Source organism: Peromyscus californicus, unplaced genomic scaffold, assembly GCF_007827085.1.
Source record: "Peromyscus californicus insignis strain IS unplaced genomic scaffold, ASM782708v3 Scaffold_4__1_contigs__length_199733344, whole genome shotgun sequence".
Classification (NCBI taxonomy): Eukaryota; Metazoa; Chordata; class Mammalia; order Rodentia; family Cricetidae; genus Peromyscus; species Peromyscus californicus.
The window spans coordinates 15,916,940-15,935,728 of record NW_026294562.1 but is presented as its reverse complement, the minus strand read 5'-3'; the positions used below and the strand labels follow the sequence as shown (position 1 = coordinate 15,935,728).

The 18,789-nt window shown below is 52.2% G+C and overlaps 1 protein-coding gene across 2 annotated transcripts; it reads left to right on the top strand.

The window, feature by feature from the left end:
• The first annotated feature begins 10,317 nt into the window (after positions 1–10,317).
• On the top strand, positions 10,318–18,736 carry Nfkb2 (nuclear factor kappa B subunit 2). 2 transcript variants are annotated; one of them, XM_052714787.1, is made up of 23 exons: positions 10,318–11,595; positions 12,712–12,806; positions 13,059–13,137; positions 13,252–13,292; positions 13,528–13,626; positions 13,711–13,862; positions 14,119–14,225; positions 14,311–14,469; positions 14,671–14,775; positions 14,900–14,985; positions 15,074–15,212; positions 15,332–15,457; positions 15,567–15,776; positions 15,857–15,998; positions 16,352–16,466; positions 16,558–16,771; positions 16,924–17,093; positions 17,189–17,291; positions 17,412–17,563; positions 17,696–17,765; positions 17,985–18,157; positions 18,280–18,391; positions 18,469–18,736. In XM_052714787.1, exons 2-23 carry the CDS (start codon positions 12,786–12,788, stop codon positions 18,591–18,593), a joined length of 2,700 nt encoding a protein of 899 aa, XP_052570747.1. In that variant the 5' UTR covers positions 10,318–11,595; positions 12,712–12,785; the 3' UTR covers positions 18,594–18,736. The 2 variants fall into 2 exon arrangements, with proteins under 2 accessions (XP_052570747.1, XP_052570748.1); XM_052714788.1 differs by having other exon boundaries at positions 10,320–12,806; positions 18,472–18,736.
• The last annotated feature ends 53 nt before the right edge of the window (positions 18,737–18,789 follow it).

Sequence of the window (18,789 nt, the reverse complement as noted above, 5' to 3'; positions counted from 1 at the left end):
CCTTTCCTATTCCTATGGTTTTCTTTTGCATTTGTGTCAGGGTACTGTGTTATTGGAATATCCTGTCCAAGGCTTGCTTGGACCTTGGATAAACAGGTAAGTGAAGCTGAACTTAGCACCAGTGAGGCCTGACCCCCCTGACCCCCTGACCCCCAGCTAGCAGCCAGAGGCTCCCCACTCCCCACTGCCGTGAAGGAACTGTGTCAAGGGCTTAGGCAGTGTGATAACTGCTCTAAGAAAGAACCTTAAGAAAGCCGGCCAGGACCATAGGGCAGGTAAGTAAGCCAGAGCAGCCAGCTGCCCAGAAGGCTTTCAGATGAGCCTCGTGACCTGAGAGTACAAGGAGGCTGTGCGGCTGGACACGTGGAGGGCCATCTTGCCCGCGGCTGCAGGCACAGGCTCTCAGACTGACTCCGACGGCAGTATGTCCTGTTCCCTGCCCCACCGCTTCCATCTACCCTAGCCACTGAAATGTGATTGAAGGGCCTCTCCCCTCGTCCTTTGCATCATGGTAAGGCAGGCAGGACTGCGTGGGGCAGGCACTGCTGGGATTCTGGGGACGGCAGTGTGCCTCAGAGGCAGAGCTTACCTAGTTGCCTGGCTGCCTGGGTTCCATCTCCAGCACTGCAAAGCCAAAGCAGAACTGTTTCACTTCCCTGGTCCTTCCTACACAATGTCTGCCCCTCCTAGGGGACGGGGGCATGGGACCTGCCAGGGACCAGCTGGCCTTGCTCCTGAAGCACTGGGGACTTCCCCACTCACACTGATGCCCGGCTATCTAGACAGCTTCTCAGTACCTAGGCTTCCCTTGGCTCGGCACTTGCACATTGCCAGAAGTTGGGACCTCTATAAATACTGTGCTCGGGTATAGGAAAGAGTACACGAGAAATGGAAACCACCTGGTATGAGGAAATATTCATAAAATATAATAGTTTCTCTTCCTTCCTTGTCACTCAGGTCCAGACCAGGCCTAGTTTCCACACAAATCAGAAGCCTTACCCAACCCAGCCCCTGAGAAAATGAGGCACAAAATACTCAATGGGTGATGCAGAAAAGTCAGAGTATACAGCCAGCTGGACACCAGGCCCTCGCCTCAGCCCCAGGCTCTTCTCCCATCTGAGCCCCACAAGCTCTGTCCGGAAAGCACCTTACATCTCCCTGTGGGGGGAAAAAGACACCTAGGACATCCACTGTGTTTTCCTAATCAATATACAGAAACATCAGTTCACTGACAGACCAAAGAAGTTACTCCACCCAAGTCTAGCCTGATAAACAAGTGAGTTTACTGGGGGGACTTCCAGGGGCACAGGTGACTCAGGTGTGGCAGCTCCCAAATCATGACACGGTGACAGAATATTAGTTATAAAAGCTTGGCCTTGGGCTGGAGAGATGGCTCAGTGGTTAAGAGCACTAGCTGTTCTTCCAGAGGTCCTGAGTTCAATTCCCAGCAACCACGTGGTGGCTCACAACCATCTACAATGAGATCTGGCGCCCTCTTCTGGCACACAGGCAGAACACCGTGTACATGATAAATAAATAAATCTTTTTAAAAAAAAAAAAAAGCTTGGCCTTAGCTTAGGCTCGTTTCTTGCTAGCTCTTATAACTTAATTTAACCTGTTTCTCTTCATCTATATTTTGTCTCAGGTCTTTTTTCATTCTGTATGTCCTACTACTCTGGCTCTGTCTGTCTGGCAGCTGCCTAGCTGGCTGACCTCAGGAATCTCCCTCTCCTACTCCCTCATTCTTTCTTCCTTTTAAGCCTAAATCCCCACCAACCCTGTCTGTTCCTCTACACACTACCTATTGGCTGTTCTGTTTTTTATTAGATCAATCAGGTGCCTTAGGCAGGCAAGGTGAAACAAATGTAATGCATCTTTACATAGTTTAAGTAATATTCCACAACACTCAGGCACCTGTATCACCTGAGAAGCCCACCCCAGCATGGTGATGGTTCATGAAAGCTTCATCACTGGGATTCCAACACCAGTCAGCCTTCGACCCTTTCATAGACCATGAGCAGCTAGGGCAGGATTGTGCACAGGCAAACAGGAAGTGGTAGCTGGACCCTCAGATGAGGCTCTCTATCCCTTATTCCCCTTCTGTGAGGGATGCTCACAGGCCTGGTCTCCTGAGTGTTCCCTAACAACATTGGTCATCTCCAGCTTGGGCAACAGAATTGCACTAGGCCGTCCTATGAAGAAAGGGAAAGGACAACTGTATGTCTCTCAATCTCACCAAGTAGAGAAGATGCTAGAGGCCTACAGGCTGACCCCCTGCTGAGAAGCAAAGAAAACCATTTATGGAGGTTGGAGAGAGAGAGAGATCTGAACCTGGGTCCAGGCACCCATGTTGAGCGGCTCCTAACTGTCTATAATTCCAGCTCCAGAAGATCTGATGCACTCTTCTGGCCTTTACATTCATTTGTACATACCCACAGATAGACAAACACATAATTAAAAATAAATCTTTTTTTAAAAAGGAAAATGTTGTGGGTTTTTTTTGTTGTTGTTTTTGGTTTTTTTGTTTTGTTTCTCGAGACAGGGTTTCTCTGTGTAGCTTTGCGCCTTTCCTGGAACTCACTTGGTAGCCCAGGCTGGCCTCAAACTCACAGAGATCCGCCTGGCTCTGCCTCCCGAGTGCTGGGATTAAAGGCGTGTGCCACCACCGCCCGGCGGAAAATGTTGTTTTGTTGTTTTTGCTCTCTGACTCTTTGGGTGCCCACCACCCAGCTCCCAAATAAATACACACACGGAGGCTTATTTTTACTTATAAATGCCTGGCCTTAGCTTGGATTGTTTCTAGACAGTTTTTTCTTAACTTAAATTATCCTGTCAACCTTCTGCCTCTGGGCTTTTTCCTTTTCTTACTTCCGTATATCTTAATTTCACTCTTACTCCGCGGCTGGCTGGGTGGCTGGGTGGCTGGGTGGCTGGGTGGCTGGGTGGCTGGGTGGCTGGGTGGCTGGGTGGCTGGGTGGCTGGGTGGCTGGCCCCTAGCATCCTCTCCTTGTTCTCTCACTCTTCTCTTTCCTCCTCCCAGATTTCTCCTTCTATTTATTCTCTCTGCCTGCCAGCCCCACCTATCCTTTCTCCTGCCTTGCTATTGGCCGTTCAGCTCTTTATTAGACCATCAGGTGTTTTCAGGCAAAGTAACACAGCTTCACTGAGTTAAACAAATACAACATAAAGGAATGCAACACATCTTTGCATCATTAACCAAATGTTCCACAGCATAAACAAATGTAACTCATCTTAAATTAATATTCTACAACAGGAAATGAAAAACCACTCACCAGAATTCTCCTTCTATTACAAAAAACAACAGCTGAATCATGACAATATCTGAAGCAATCCTAATTAGTCCTATCAATAAAAACCAGGATTTTTGAAGGACTGTCCCACCTTGTCTTGGCAAAGTTCTGCAGTCAATTTCTTTTCTGTCCTGCTTGTCCAATTTGGACAGCATACTGTCAGCAATTGAGGCAAGGGCAGTTTCTTGCCCAGTGACTACCTTTTGCCACAAAGAAAGTAAACTCCATATGGAGTTTCTTTGATGCCCATCATCTTCTCTGAAGTAGACTGGTGCTGCCAGGAGCAGACATGTCTCATTGTCACACACACATACAAAAAAAACTTGTTATTAAAACATCGTAAATGCCCTATTCTATAGATCTCTAAAGTATTTGAAGACCACTTGCCTATCTAAAATATATCTGTTTCATCTTGAGAACATACCTAACATGACTACAAGTTTGATTGTAACAGGTGACTATTAACCTGTATTTCTTTATATCCTAAATGGTTTGTAATAATAATTTTCAGGGACTAGAAACTTACGTTACATTGTTAGATGAGCTGTATAGGTACAATACTTGGAACAAGAGTAGAAAAATATGTACAATATGTTCTAACTAAAATAACCTTAAATTTGTATCAGTACATAAAAAATCAAGCCAATGTAAAATATTTAAAAATAGTAATTGCTTTTTTAAAGTAGATTTAATAATCTACCTTTTTATCCTATTTCTTTCTCGTTTTGTTTTTTGGTTTTGTTTGGTTTTGGTTTTGGTTGGTTGTTTGTTTGTTTTTTGGTTTTTTGAGACAGAGTTTCTCTGTAGCCTTGGAGCCTGCCCTGGAACTTGCTCTGTAGACCAGGCTGACCTCGAACTCACAGAGATCCCCCTGCCTCTCCCTCCCGAGTGCTGGGATTAAAGGCGTGCGCCGCCACTGCCCAGTCTTTTATCCCATTTCTATACCCCCCTTTTCTTTTTAAAATGAGATCCCTGAATCTAATCTCCTGTGTTCAACTTTTTCCCTGACCATTACCAATAACAAGTTGTAACCATCCTTCCTAAATGATGACAAATATCCACAACCCACAAATGACCAAAAACCACCCACCCTTTTTGAATATTATTAATGAACAAGCCTTAATAATATTCTTCCCAGAGGCCCAGAAGAGAAGCTACGAACTGCGAGAATTATTTTCAGGAAAAGAATCTAAGTACAGCAAGCTCTTTGTCCAATTACTTCATTCCTCTGGGATAAAATTCTGTCTACACAGCTTCAGTTCTGTTCTCGTGCCTAGCTCCTTTCTTGCCTGATTTCTCTCTACCTTTATCTGCTGTCCCCTCTAAGTTCTATCTTAATTCTCTCACCTTACTTCTGCCTCATCATCTAAGTTCTTCTCATCTTGTTCTTATCCATCTAGTACTTCCCCGTCTGGCTCTTCCTCATCTTCCATCTCGTCCTCAAGTTCTCAAGTCAAAATCCTCCTCTAAGTCTCCTTATACCTCTCAGTTCTTCACCTTCAAGTTCTCTGGGTATTCAATTATAAACCCAAGCAATAGCAACCCTCCCCCTGCAGCCAGGGCACCGTCCGTTGTGTAATCATACAGAGACCTGACTCCCTCCATCTTAATAGTGTTTCCCATTTTTTAATGTGGGGAAAAGAACTCTCTTTTTTTTTTTTTAAACTAATTCCCCCTTTTAAGAATTCCCAATTGTCTGACAAAATCTGCTGACAGTGATGGTGTAGGTGATGATGAAGTGTGAGGTTGCTGCACAAAGCAGTAGAAGCCCCAGTGGGTGCCAGGGCAGTGTGGCAGCAGCCCGAGGAGGGGGTCCAGGGAAAGCCCACAACCCACTGGGATAGGGAGCCTGTTGTCTAAAACACACACAGGGGATGCTGGGGGAGAAGCATGTGTGGCAGGAGCTGCCTGATGGCAGAGCTGGCCTGTGGTGAGGGGCTACAAGATCCTAGACTCGCTCAGAGGGCTGGGAAAAAAAGGAAAACCTAGCCAGTGGGACAGTGACTCGGCAGGAGCCCCCATGTGCAAAGTCACAGGCAAGGGGCTTTTTCGTGAATTTGTGCCCCAAAAGTTGGATGCCAGATGAAGCATGATCTTATCAGTAAAACCAGGAGTCAGATATCAGGATGAAAGCTGAAAGATCAGAGAAGCAGAGCAGCAGCCACCAGAGAGTTCTTATCTCTCTGGATCCTCAGACCAAGAGAGGGGCTGAGATCCTGTCTCCACCTGCCTTATATTCCTGTCTCCACCTCTCTAGTGCTGGGAGTTAAGGCATGCGCACCACCACCTGACAGTGGTGATCTTTGGACACCAACACTTCTTCTGTTTATTCCTTAGCATTTACTGTAAGCAAAGCTTTTCCCTTTGTTACAAAGCACAGACTCATGGGTTATTTAAGAGTTATTAGAATACAGGCACTTTCTCTGCTTTGGGAGATGGGAACATTTTTAAATTAATTTTTATCTGTGTGTGAATGCAGGCATGGATGTGGAGGTCATGAGACATCTTTTAGGAGTTGGTTCTATCCTAACACCTTGTTGAAGCAGGGTCTCTTATTTCTTCCACACTACACCTGGCTTCTGGCTTTCAGGCTTCCAGGCCCTGCTTCCAGTCTCCCCTGAGAAGTGCTGGCATTGCACATGCACAGCAACGCATCTGGTGCTTTTTTTAAATTAGGATGTCATACAGCATATTTTATATTTCATATCCCACAACTCCTCCCAGATTCTCCCCTCTCCCTACCCTGCTGTGGGATGTCTTTCTGTATGCTGTGAATATGTGTTGCTCTCATTGGTTGATAATAAAGCTATTTGGCCAATGTCGAGGCAGGATAAGCTTAGGCAGACCAATCAAACTGAGGACTCAGATGAAGAGGGGCAGGGTCAAGGGAGAGACTCGATTCAGTCACACAAGAAGAAGATGCCAGAGGATCAGTAAAACCTTGGCCCTGTGGCAATACATTGATTAATAGAAACGGATTAATTTAAATGTAAGAGCTAGTTAATAATAAGCCGGAGCCATCAGCCAAGCATTTATAATTAATATAAGCCTCTGGTAATTTGGAAAGCGAATGCCAGATATTAGAGACCAGGGGGATAGAACCAGGGGTAGCTAGTCCCTAGAGCTGAACTAGTAGCTGAGTCCCTAGAGAAAAGGATGGTCACCTCAACAGTTGTGTAGGCAGAGTTTTTCATCAGGACCACCAGTCGGCTCTGTCCCGCCAGCTGCTCCCAAATAACCACACAGGGACTTAATATTAATTATAAATGCCTGGCCAGTAGCTTAGGCTTGTTTTTTTAGCTAGCTCTTATAATTTAACTCATTTCTATTAAGTACTGCCCCGAGGCTCATTTACCTGATGTATGTACTTACCATCCTGTTCACTCTGCCTCTCATGGCATCTCCTCCTGACTCCGAGACTCTGCCCCTCTTCTTCCCCATCATTCTCTCTGCCCTGAAAATCCTGCCTAGCCATCAGCCAATCAGCTTTTTATTGACAATGAGAGCCCACATCTTCACAGTGTACAGAAGGATTATTCCACAGCACAGTTTGTCATCTGCACTTTGAAATAGTCTTCCCTGAGGAAGAGGCACTGGTTTTTCTCAGTTCTCATCCACCCTACTGGCCATGTGCCCTTTTCTGGTCCCTATTAGTTCATCTCCACAACCTCTGAATATTAGCATCCAGCGCTTAGTCCCCAGCCCCCAACCTGCTCTCTGTTCTCTCTGGTGATGCCATCCTCTGGCAAAGCATTGAACACCATCCATTGCATTGACTTCGTGCCCAGCTTCAACTTTCTAAGGCTAACTGACTTCTCTGAATCACTCTCCTTCAACATTTCCACTCAAGTGACTGACTCACAGGCATTTGAAGTTACCAACATTAAGGCAGAAGTTCCTTTTTTAAAAGATATGTTTATTTTTATTCTATGTGTATATGTTTTACCTACCCCCCACCCTCCAAGTCCAAGCCTCCGTTTATGGGACCTGGCCTCCCTCCTTTGCTTGGTATACCATACACTCTTTTAGAATCTATGACATTTTCATCCCACTGCCTATCCTAGTCAAAACAAATGCATCCAAATTCCCTGCCCCCTGACCCTTTTGGAGACAGAGTACTGGAGGTTGAACTCAGAACCTTGTTCATGCTAGAAAAGTGCTCTAATCTGATCTACAGCTCCGTCCCCAAAATTCTTGCTTTAGTCCATCTGTCCATCTACACAGGCTTACTGTTCCTCAAATATGCTGCACACATTCATGTGGGACCTTTGCAGTGTTCAGCCCCACTCACAAATGGTCCTCCTCTAGATTTAAAAGGTGACACACTCCCTAGCTTAGTTCAAGTCACTGTCTTTTCTGTTTGTTTGTTTGTTTGTTTGTTTGTTTTTTGAGCAAGAGTCTTTCTATAAAGTCCTAGCTGGCCTTGAACTCACAGAGATCAACATGCCTCCTGAGTGCTAGGATTAAAGGCGTATGTCAGGATGTCCAGCCTTCCAGTCACTGTATAAACGTTACCTCTTCAAAGCGGCTCTCCCTGACTGTCTGAAATTCCTAGTACTCACGCTCATCTTCCTGCCTACTTAATTTTCCTCAGCAGAACTTAGAAATGGCATATGTCTACTTAATTTCCATCTGCAAGTAGGGACATTGTTTGTCCAGAGTAGTCCTCGCTGTTTATTGACAAACGGATGGAGCAGATTTCTGATGCATCTTCTCTGGACCAGTCATTATGCAGAAGCAGAAATCCTTACATTGAAAGTGGAATGACAGCCAGGCGGTGGTGGCGCACGCCTTTGATCCCAGCACTCGGGAGGCAGAGCCAGGCAGATCTCTGTGAGTTTGAGGCCAGCCTGGTCTACAGAGCGAGATCCAGGACAGTCACCAAAACTACACAAAGAAACCCTGTCTTGGAAAAAAAAATCAGTCTATTCTCTCTCTTTCCCAGCTATGCTTGGTTGTGTTAAGCCTCTTCGAGCCCTGGCTTCATCAACAGTGTTAAGTGGATACAGGTTGGCACCCCTAATCTGAAATGAATAGTTCCATTTATTCGGATTAGTTAAGCCCAACCTGTAGTCTATGCAAATACACTAAACATTAAAAAAAAAATCTGAAATACTTCCTGTCTCAAGCATTCAGTGTAAGGGTGGAGGAGATAAGAATTAATACCACTCCCTTCCTGGTGCTGGTGCAAGTCTATAATCATGTGCTAAAGATCGGGGCAAGTAATAGGAGAGCCCTGAAGAGTCTGTGCTCCAGAAATGGAGATGCACACACAGCTCCTGCAGGGAGAGCTGACACCCAGAGGCCCACACATGAAGTTCACGTTGTAAACTCTTGTAGACATACGTGTTCGAGAAGTCACAGAGTGTGCAAGGTCGTTTTCAGTGTGGCTTTTTATTTAATTTAATTTTTTTCCCTGAGACATGGTTTCTCTGTGTAACAGCTCTGGATGTCCTGAAACTTGCTCTGTAGACCAGGCTGGCCTCCAACTCACAGAAATCCACCTGCCCCTGCCTCCCAAGTGCTGGGATTAAAGGTGTGCACCACCACTCAGCTCCAGATAGCTTTTTTTTTTTTTTTTTACTTTCCATCCTTGCATGGCTTATCTTTTTAATATTATTTTATTCTCTCTTTAAAAATTTTATCTTATTTTTAAACTTTTTTATTAAGATTTTTAAAAAAGATTTTATTTATTAAGTATACAGTGTTCTGCCTGCACACCAGAAGAGGGCATCAGATCTCATTATGGATGGTTGTGAGCCACTACGTGGGTGCTGGGACTAGAACTCAGGACCTCTGGAAGAGCAGCCAGTGCTCTTAACTTCTGAGCCATTTCTCCAGCCCCCTTATTAAGATTTTTTTTATGCATTTTATACACCAACCACAGATTCCCCCCTCTCTTCCCTCCTCCTGCCCCTCCATCTTTCCCCCTTAACCCAGCCCCCATTCCCTCCTTTGACTAGGTAAGGCCACCCATGGGGAGTCAGCAGAGCTTGATACATTCAGTTGAGGCAGGCCCAAGCCCCGCCCCCAATCAAGACTGTGCAAAGTGTCCCACCACAGGCAGTGGTCTCCAGAAAGCCCACTCACGCACCAGGGATGGATCCTGATCCTACTGCCAGGGGGCCCCTAAAGCAGATCAAGCTACACAACTGTCTCGCTTATGCAGAGGGCCCCGTCCAGTCCCATGGAGGCTCCACAGCTGTTGGTCTAAAGTTCATGAGTTCCCACTAGTTTGGTTTGGTTGTCTCTGTAGGTTTCCCCATCATGAGCTTGATGCCCCTTGCTCATAGAATCCTTCTTCACTCTCTTTGATTTGACTCCTGGAGCTCGGCCTGGTGCTTGGCTGTGGATCTCTGCATCTGCTTCCATGAGTTACTGGATGAAGACTCTATGATGACAGTTAGGGTATTCACTGATCTGATTACTGGGGTAAACCAGCTCAGGCACCCTCTCCACTATTGCTAGTAGTCTAAACTGGGGTCATGCTTGGGGATTCCTGGCAACTTCCCTAGCACCAGGTTTCTCCCTATCCCCATGATGTCTCCCTCTATCATGGTGTCTCTTTCATTGCTCTCCGACTCCGTCCCTATTCCAGCTCGACCATCCCATTTCTTTATGTTCTCATCCCACATTGCCCACCCCTCATCCCCAGTTTACTCATGGAGATCTCATCTATTTCCCCTTTCCAGGGCGATCCATACATCCCTCCTAGGGTCCTCCTTGCTAGCTAGCTTCTCTGGAACTGTGGGTTGCAGTCTGGTTATCCTTTGCTTTACATCTACTTATGAGTGAGTACATACCACGTTTGTCCTTCTGAGTCTGGGTTACCTCACCCAGGATGATATTTTCTAGTTCTATCCATTTGCCTGCAAATTTCATGATGCCGTTGTTTTTACTGCTTAGTAATACTCCATTGTGTATATGTACATTTTCTTTATTCATTCTTCGGTTGAGGGGCATCTAGGTTGTTTTCAGGTTCTGGCTATTACGAATAATGCTGCTATAAACATAGTTGAGCAAGTGTTCAGAATGACTTTTTAAATAGATTTTTTTATTGTAATTATGTGGGGTTTGATGTGGAGGTGGGAATAGGAAATGTGTGCATGAATTCAGTACTCTAGGAGTCCAGGAGAGAGACATGGGATCCTCTGATGTTGTAGTTTCAGACACTTGTGAGCGGTCCCAAGTGGATACTGGGAACAGAACTTCCATCCCCTTGGAAAGGTCGTACTGGACGTTTAACTGCCGAGCTGCCTCCCCAGCCTCCCATCACCTTTTATGATGGTAGCTGGACCCCACACATGCAAAGCGCACCACTGAGCAATATCCACGAACCGAGAGCCATACACTGGAGCAAGTTTGAAACATTACACTCTGGGCACCTTTGTGTGCGTGTGTGTTGAGATAGGGTGGCGTCAAACTGGGGATCCTCCTGTCTCGGTCTCACGAAAGCCAGGATTGCAGGCGTATATCAGCACATCTGGTTGGTTGCCTTTCAGTTCCAATAGTCCACACCTCTGTGGTGTATGAGCGAGGCCTGCGACTCCCAGACAAACATCTCCTCCCCTCGCTCACACCCGCCAGAGCACTGCTCCTCCAACAGGTCATCCTGAAAGCCTGGGCCCTTGTGAACCCGCCACTTAGAGAATACATTTTAAACCCAGAGTCTGCTCCAGAAGCCATGAAACTGACACAGTTGACCCCAGCGTTTCCTTGTGGGTCCAGAAAGGCCGCTAGATGGCAATCCGGGGCTGACCGCAAGATCGGCCTCCTTCCTCTTCCCTTAACTTCCCAGCATCGAGGTCCCTGTCCGGAGGGACCCGAGTGTCGGGGCTGGCCCGCTTCCCCCGGGGTTCCCCAGTTTCGGAGACAGCCAAGAGCTAGGCGCAGCAAGAGCCGAGCGGCCCCGTGGGCTCCTAGCCGTCCGGGGCAAGCCTGGGACGGTGCAGAGATCCGAGCCCCGCACCGCGCTGGCTTCGCCGTCCCGCCTCGCCGCTCCGCAGCAGGACTGCGGGTGGCACCCGGCGGCCACCAGCCCCGGGCGAGCCTTCCCCGTAAGGGGCGCGCCTGCGTCGCCCCGGGTTGGCTACAAGAGTCCTGGAGTTAAACTTTCAGCCAATAAAGAAAGGGCTTGAGGAGTGACGCACAGGAACGTCACGGGAATTCCCCCCCTCGGGGGGCAGAAAGGGGCTTTCCCGGCCGGAGCCCTGTCGCCGGAGAGGAGCAGCGACCGGTCCAGGGTAGGGTTCGGAAAGAAGCCGGAACCAGAGCCGCCACCACGGTGAGTGGCCGGGTCCAGACCCCTGAGTGACCGGGGAATGGAGAGGGAGGGAGGAGGGACTTTGGGTGACAGTCTGGGGCTGGACACCACCTCCAGAGAGCGCGCACACGAACAGGACACCCTGGTACACACTGACACGTAAGCCTGCCCTTACGCTGGCCTGCGCACAGCCCGCCGGGTGTCAGCCCCGCACACGCACACGCACACACACACGCACACACACACGCACGCACGCCGCCACAAGTTCACCTGGGCACCAGTGCCTGAGCACCAGCATCCAGATGTGCACGGACGTCTGCCCACACCGACCAGCTCCAGGACTCACTCACCTGTGTGGACGAATGCTCACTTGCACGTGCATGCTGCCACCACTCGCACTCACCACGCACACGAGACATTAGGGCCGAAAACGCAAACTGCCGTCAGGGACACACGCGTTTTACAAATGGTTGTGGGGCTGGGCTCTCAAGGGCCGGTCGCCCGGAGCAGGTGCAGCGGGGGGATCCGGGAAGCTAAGCTGTTCCGGAGTCGCTAGAGACCGTGGAGGGGGAAACTCCTCTCCCCACCCTGCGGCTCGTGTCGCCTTCTCCCTGCAGAACCCCGGGGGCCCCATTGGAAGAGCCCCCGCCTACGGGCCATTCGGAAAAGAGGCCTCCGACGGCAGGAATGTCCCCACAAAAGCCCCCGGGTGAATCAGCCGTGTCCTCCACGCTGGCCGAAAATCCCAAGGTTGCTCCAGGCCGCGGAGTGGGGGCGAGGCGGGCTAGGCCCCGACTGAGCCCCGGGGGCTGCGGCCGCTGCGGGGAACCAGGAACAGCCCGGGCCTCCCGCCCCTCCCGCCGCGGGGGCGGGGCCCCGGCGTCATTTCCAGGCCCGCCCCCTCCGGCTCCGCCTCCCCCTGGTATTTTCGGGACTTTCCTAAGCAGCACTAACTTTCTGCCCCTTCCCGGGCCCGGCCCCGCTCCGGATCTCGACCTCCACCGGATCTGACCCGCCACGCCCGGACCGGCGGCCGGAGGAGATCAGACCCTCCCCCAAATCTGGGGCCCCCTCTGCTGCCCGCCTCTATCCTGATCTCTCCCCCTCTCCCCGCTCCCGCGTCTCTCTTCACTTTAGGCGGGCGTCTGAAACCCTGGGAAACCGAACAAGGGCCCGAAGCCGCCAGACACAGCGGGGCCTAGCCCAGAGACATGGACAGTTGCTACGACCCAGTGAGTCACACTGCCTGGCCCTGAAGCCGGCTTGTGCCCGTGTCTCTTCTGCTTGTCTACCGAAGGCTCTTCCACTCCCCTACTTCTGCATGTCTTCAGACTGTCTCAGCCTGTCCATCTGTCCTGTCTGCAAACTTTGCCCAGAAAGGAACTTCCTTATGGCTTGAGGAGGAGCCCAGTGACTGCTGAGGGCTTGGAGCCTGGAAGTAGAGGGCTCAGATTGAGCAGCCACCTTCTCTGTCTGTAAACCAGGGTCTGGATGGCATCCCCGATTATGATTTTGAGTTCAGCCCCTCCATTGGGGAGCCCAAGGATCCAGCCCCAGAGACAGGTCAGTGAGTCCTTAGCCTCAGGTGTCCCAGAACCAGGAGGGGAGTGAGCATGTACCCTCTGCCTGATGGAAGGGCTTGGGGATCCTGGCTAAGTAAAGCCCCTCTATTTCCAGCTGATAGCCCCTATCTGGTGATTGTGGAGCAGCCCAAGCAGGTGAGTGAGCCACAGAGGTGTGCGATGGCTTCAGCTTTGGGGACAAGTGGGGTAGCTAGAACTGACCAGTGGGGAAGCCACTGTGATTGGATGGATGGTTGGTTGCTGCTGGTCTGTTGTGGGGAGGCGTTCAGGAGACACACTGCTGGTCATTGTGATCAGTGATGGCCAGTGGTTGCACTGGGGGGGGGGGGGGTCTCTCCTAACCACAATGTCTCTGTCATGGAACCTTCAGCGAGGTTTCAGATTTCGATATGGCTGTGAAGGGCCCTCCCATGGAGGCCTGCCAGGTGCCTCCAGTGAGAAGGGCCGGAAGACCTATCCCACTGTCAAGGTGAGTTCCCATGATGCTGGAGGGTAGGTAGGCTGGGGGACAGTGTGTCGAGGGCCACTGTTGACAGTCCTTTGCCCTTCTCAGATCTGTAACTATGAGGGACCAGCCAAGATTGAGGTGGACCTCGTCACGCACAGTGACCCACCTCGTGCGCATGCCCACAGTCTGGTGGGCAAGCAGTGCTCGGAGCTGGGGGTCTGTGCTGTGTCTGTAGGACCCAAGGACATGACTGCTCAGTAGGTGTCCCCGTCCCTGGGCCCCAGAGGGATGCTCACAGCCTGCTAGTCGTAGGTCCCAGCCCACCTGCGTGACTAGCAAAGGGAGAGATTTTACTTTGGCCCCAGAATCCCAGGGCTAAAATAAAAGGAACACTTTTCTTGGAGGACAAAGCCAGACTGAGCCTGTCGGGGGGCCGGGGTGGGGTGGGGGGGCTGCCTCATGGGGCAAGAGCTCCATGGACAAAGCCCCCTGACTCCTCCTCCTCATCACCAGATTTAATAATCTGGGTGTCCTGCATGTAACCAAGAAGAACATGATGGAGATTATGATTCAAAAACTTCAAAGGCAGCGGCTTCGTTCCAGGCCTCAGGGCCTTACAGGTATGGCGATGAAGGGTTCTCAGGAGGTACTTCAAGAGGAGAAGGGAAGAGTAACCCAGAGCTCACACCCAGACTGTCCATCCAGAGGCTGAGCGCCGGGAGCTAGAGCAGGAGGCCAAGGAGCTGAAGAAAGTCATGGATCTGAGCATCGTGCGGCTACGCTTCTCCGCTTTCCTTCGAGCTAGCGATGGCTCCTTCTCCTTGCCTCTGAGGCCGGTTATCTCCCAACCCATCCATGACAGCAGTGAGTATCCCGGGGGTGCCCAGTGTGAGGACCCGGAGGAGCGTTTGGGATACCTTCAGTCTGTGGAATGCGAACCTGGCCCTGCCACATGGGAGATGAGTGGCCTTAAGCAAGTCTGAGTGTTGCTTCTGTCTTGGTGAATGAAGAATCCTGTGCCCCCGGCTCCATCAGGGTGGCCCTAACCCATCTCCCATCGTTTAGAGTCTCCAGGGGCCTCAAACCTGAAGATTTCCCGAATGGACAAAACAGCGGGTTCTGTGCGCGGTGGAGACGAAGTTTATTTGCTTTGTGATAAGGTGCAGAAAGGTGAGGCGGCAGGCCTCTCTGGAGCTAGAAACACTGACTGTAAGGCTGGGGGCGGGGCAACTTCAGGATAAATGCATGGGGTCTGCAGATTCTCCCCGTGGCTCAGCCTCACTTTTCTCTGTAGATGACATTGAGGTCCGGTTCTATGAGGATGACGAGAATGGATGGCAAGCCTTTGGGGACTTCTCTCCCACAGACGTTCATAAACAGGTACTGAGGGACTAGGGCCTGCCCTGGAGGCAGAAACTAGGCAAAGTTCTCACTGACACCAAAGGTCTCTCTCCCACCTCCACCCCAGTATGCCATTGTGTTCCGGACACCGCCCTATCACAAGATGAAGATAGAGAGGCCTGTAACGGTGTTCCTGCAGCTGAAACGCAAGCGTGGGGGGGATGTCTCCGACTCCAAACAGTTCACCTATTACCCTCTGGTGGAAGGTGGGGACGGGCTTCAGGATTCCCAGGGGCTGGAGGCGCCCTAGAGGTGGCTGCTGGTGGCTGGGCTTGACGACAACCCATGTGTTGGATTTTAACACCCCGTTTCTTGTTCCCCCTAGACAAGGAGGAAGTGCAGCGGAAGCGAAGGAAGGCCTTGCCCACCTTCTCCCAGCCCTTCGGGGGCGGATCCCACATGGGTGGAGGCTCTGGGGGCTCCGCGGGGGGTTATGGAGGCGCTGGAGGAGGTGAGCGGGTGCCAGTGGCCGGGAGAGAGGTGGAGGAGATAAGAGGAAGTTAGAAAAGAAATCTGGGAGAGTCCTGGCCGGCACCTCACAGCTTTGCCCATGCCCACAGGTGGCAGCCTCGGCTTTTTCCCCCACTCCTTGCCCTACAACCCCTACCAGTCCGGCGCGGCCCCAATGGGCTGCTACCCGGGTGGAGGGGGCGGAGCGCAGATGGCCGGCTCTGGGCGGGGCGTGGATGCTGGGGAGGCGGCGGAAGAGCCGAGCGCGCCCCCCCAGGCCCCCCAGGGCGACCCGCAGGCCCCCGACGCGCTGCGGCGAGGTACGTCTCAGCAATGCTGGCAGGCGGGCGCGCGCCGGGCTGGTGACCTGGCCCGCGCCCACGTGCCCTGTCCCCTCCAGCTCGCGAGTACAACGCGCGCCTGTTCGGTCTGGCGCAGCGCAGCGCCCGGGCGTTGCTGGACTACGGCGTCACCGCGGACGCGCGCGCTCTGCTGGCGGGACAGCGCCACCTGCTGACGGCCCAGGACGAGAACGGAGACACGTAAGCTGCCCGAGGGACGTGGCCTAGGGACATCCAGGGGGTCTCCCCGTACCAGGTCTAGAGACTGGGGCCCGTAGAGGAAACTGCAAAGAGCCGAACCCTAGAGTCGGACAGATCTGGTCTCAGGTCCTCGCTGTTTTCTAGTTGTGTTCAAGAAATGTACTCTCCCCGACCTTCAAGTTTGTTAGCTGTGAAAGGGGCACAGTAGCAAGGTGTGACGAGGATTAAGACGGTAACATTCAGGGTTCACCAGGCCCCAGTGAAGAAGACCACGGAGGTGCGGAGTTTTGAGGGCAGATGATGCTATGGGTGACTGGGTTTCCCAGACCAAAGTCTCACTTTCCAACCTCCAGGCCGCTGCACCTGGCCATTATCCATGGGCAGACTGGTGTCATTGAGCAGATAGCCCATGTCATCTATCATGCCCAGTACCTTGGGGCCATCAACCTCACTAACCACCTGCACCAGGTAAGAGGGAAGCCTCTGGTGAGGGATGAGGAGTTGAAGGTGGGGAGCACTAAGCTGGGGTGGGCTCGGCTCACTCCGCCTTCCTCCCCAGACACCTCTGCACCTAGCGGTCATCACTGGGCAGACAAGGGTGGTGAGCTCCCTGCTGCAGGTGGGTGCAGACCCCACACTGCTGGATCGGCATGGAGACTCAGCTGTGCACCTGGCTCTCCGGGCGGGTGCCGAAGCCCCAGACCTGTTGCGGGCTCTGTTGCACAGTGGGGCCCACGCCGTGCCCCAGATATTGCACATGCCTGATTTTGCAGGTAAGTTTCCCACCTCCTCCAGTCCTGGGGACAAGGGTGGGGACCAAGAAGGGTATATGATTAGTAGACAGGAGTAGGGGTTACCTGGTCAGGGTTTGTCCAGAGGTCACCTTGGGGGTCACAGCTGCAGGCTGAGTGTGCTGTTTCTCTAGGACTGTACCCAGTACACCTGGCAGTTCATGCCCGGAGCCCCGAGTGCCTGGATCTGCTAGTTGACAGTGGAGCTGAAGTGGAGGCAGCAGAGAGGCAGGGGGGCCGAACACCCCTGCATCTAGCCACAGAGATGGAGGAGCTGGGGTTGGTCACCCATCTGGTTACCAAGGTGGGAATGAAGCCTGGAGGGACGGGAGGGCTGTGGGAGGTGTGTGGGAAGGCTTGGCCTCCTGGACGTGCTGGTCACTCCTTGCTGCCCCACAGCTCCATGCTAACGTGAATGCCCGGACGTTTGCTGGAAACACACCCCTCCACCTGGCGGCTGGACTTGGGTCCCCAACCCTCACCCGCCTCCTCCTGAAGGCTGGTAAGTTTCATCCTTATGTATGAACAGGGCAGGACAGAGAAAGGGGACCTCCCGGCCATTGTTGAGTCCTCAGTGTGGGGCCTCCGCTGGTCTCTTCTGATGACTGCCTCCCTCTTCCAGGTGCTGACATCCATGCAGAGAACGAGGAGCCTCTGTGCCCTCTGCCCTCACCCCCTACCTCCGGGAGCGACTCTGATTCTGAGGGGCCTGAGAGGGATACCCAAAGAAACTTCCGGGGCCATACACCTCTTGACCTCACTTGCAGCACCAAGGTGAGGCATCCTGGCAGTGGAAACACTGAAGTGGGCACCGGGCACAGCCTGGGCTTGGGGATGTGGGCCAGGTCATGGACTTGGGGAGAACTGGCTTAAGGTCTGGGGTGACAGGCCACTCTTTCTCCCCAGGTGAAGACTCTGCTGTTAAATGCTGCTCGGAACACCACGGAGCCACCCCTGGCCCCACCCAGCCCTACAGGTGAGATGATTGGCAGGCATTTCCAGTCTCAGGCGCCTCCTCCCAGAGGTGATCTTCAGGCCTTTGACGAGGGCTCCCTCCTTCTCTACCCTGCTCTGCCATCCATACCCCATCGATGTCTTCCTTGTCTGTCACATTACCAGGGACAAAAGCTGCGTCCAGGTATGTGTCCCTGCCCACCTCTGGAGCTACCTCACAGATCTGTATTTGTCTCCTCAGGGCCAGGGCTGTCACTAGGGGATGCAGCCCTGCAGAACCTGGAGCAGATGCTAGATGGGCCAGAAGCCCAAGGCAGCTGGGCAGAACTGGCCGAGCGACTGGGGCTTCGAAGTCTGGTGGACACATACAGGAAGACCCCCTCGCCCAGTGGCAGCCTCCTGCGTAGTTACAAGGTGGGGTAGTCTGTACCCTGCCCGGCTTAGAGGCCTTACCCATCTCGGAGCCTCCTCCCCCAGGACTTTCTCCCCCACACCCTAGCCGTCACTCCAATCTCCTGTCTCCTCTTTCCCATCAGCTGGCTGGTGGGGACTTGGGGGGTCTGCTGGATGCCTTATCGGACATGGGTCTACATGAGGGGGTCAGACTGCTGAGAGATCCTGAGACCCGAGACAAGCTGCCCAGCACAGGTAAAGGGACCAGCTTGGAAGGTGCATCTGGGCTGAGGGTGGGAGGCCTGAGGCCTGACTCCCCCCTGTTCCCCCAGCAGAGGCGAAAGAAGACAGCGCCTACGGGAGCCAGTCCGTGGAGCAGGAGGCCGAGAAGCTGTGCCCACCCCCTGAGCCGCCAGGAGGGCTCTGCCACGGGCACCCCCAGCCTCAGGTGCACTGAATGCTGCCCGGCCGACTTCTTCTGCCAGGTCCCTCTGTACAGCACCCCTGCCTAGTCAAAATCTTATTTAACACCTCAAGCCCACGCCTCAGTGGGCCAAATAAAGGATTCCTATGGGAAGGGGAAGGCCCTTTCCCAACTTACGGTACGGCAACCCCAATGTGATGCCCATCCCTGCCCCTGAGTGAGTGCAGAG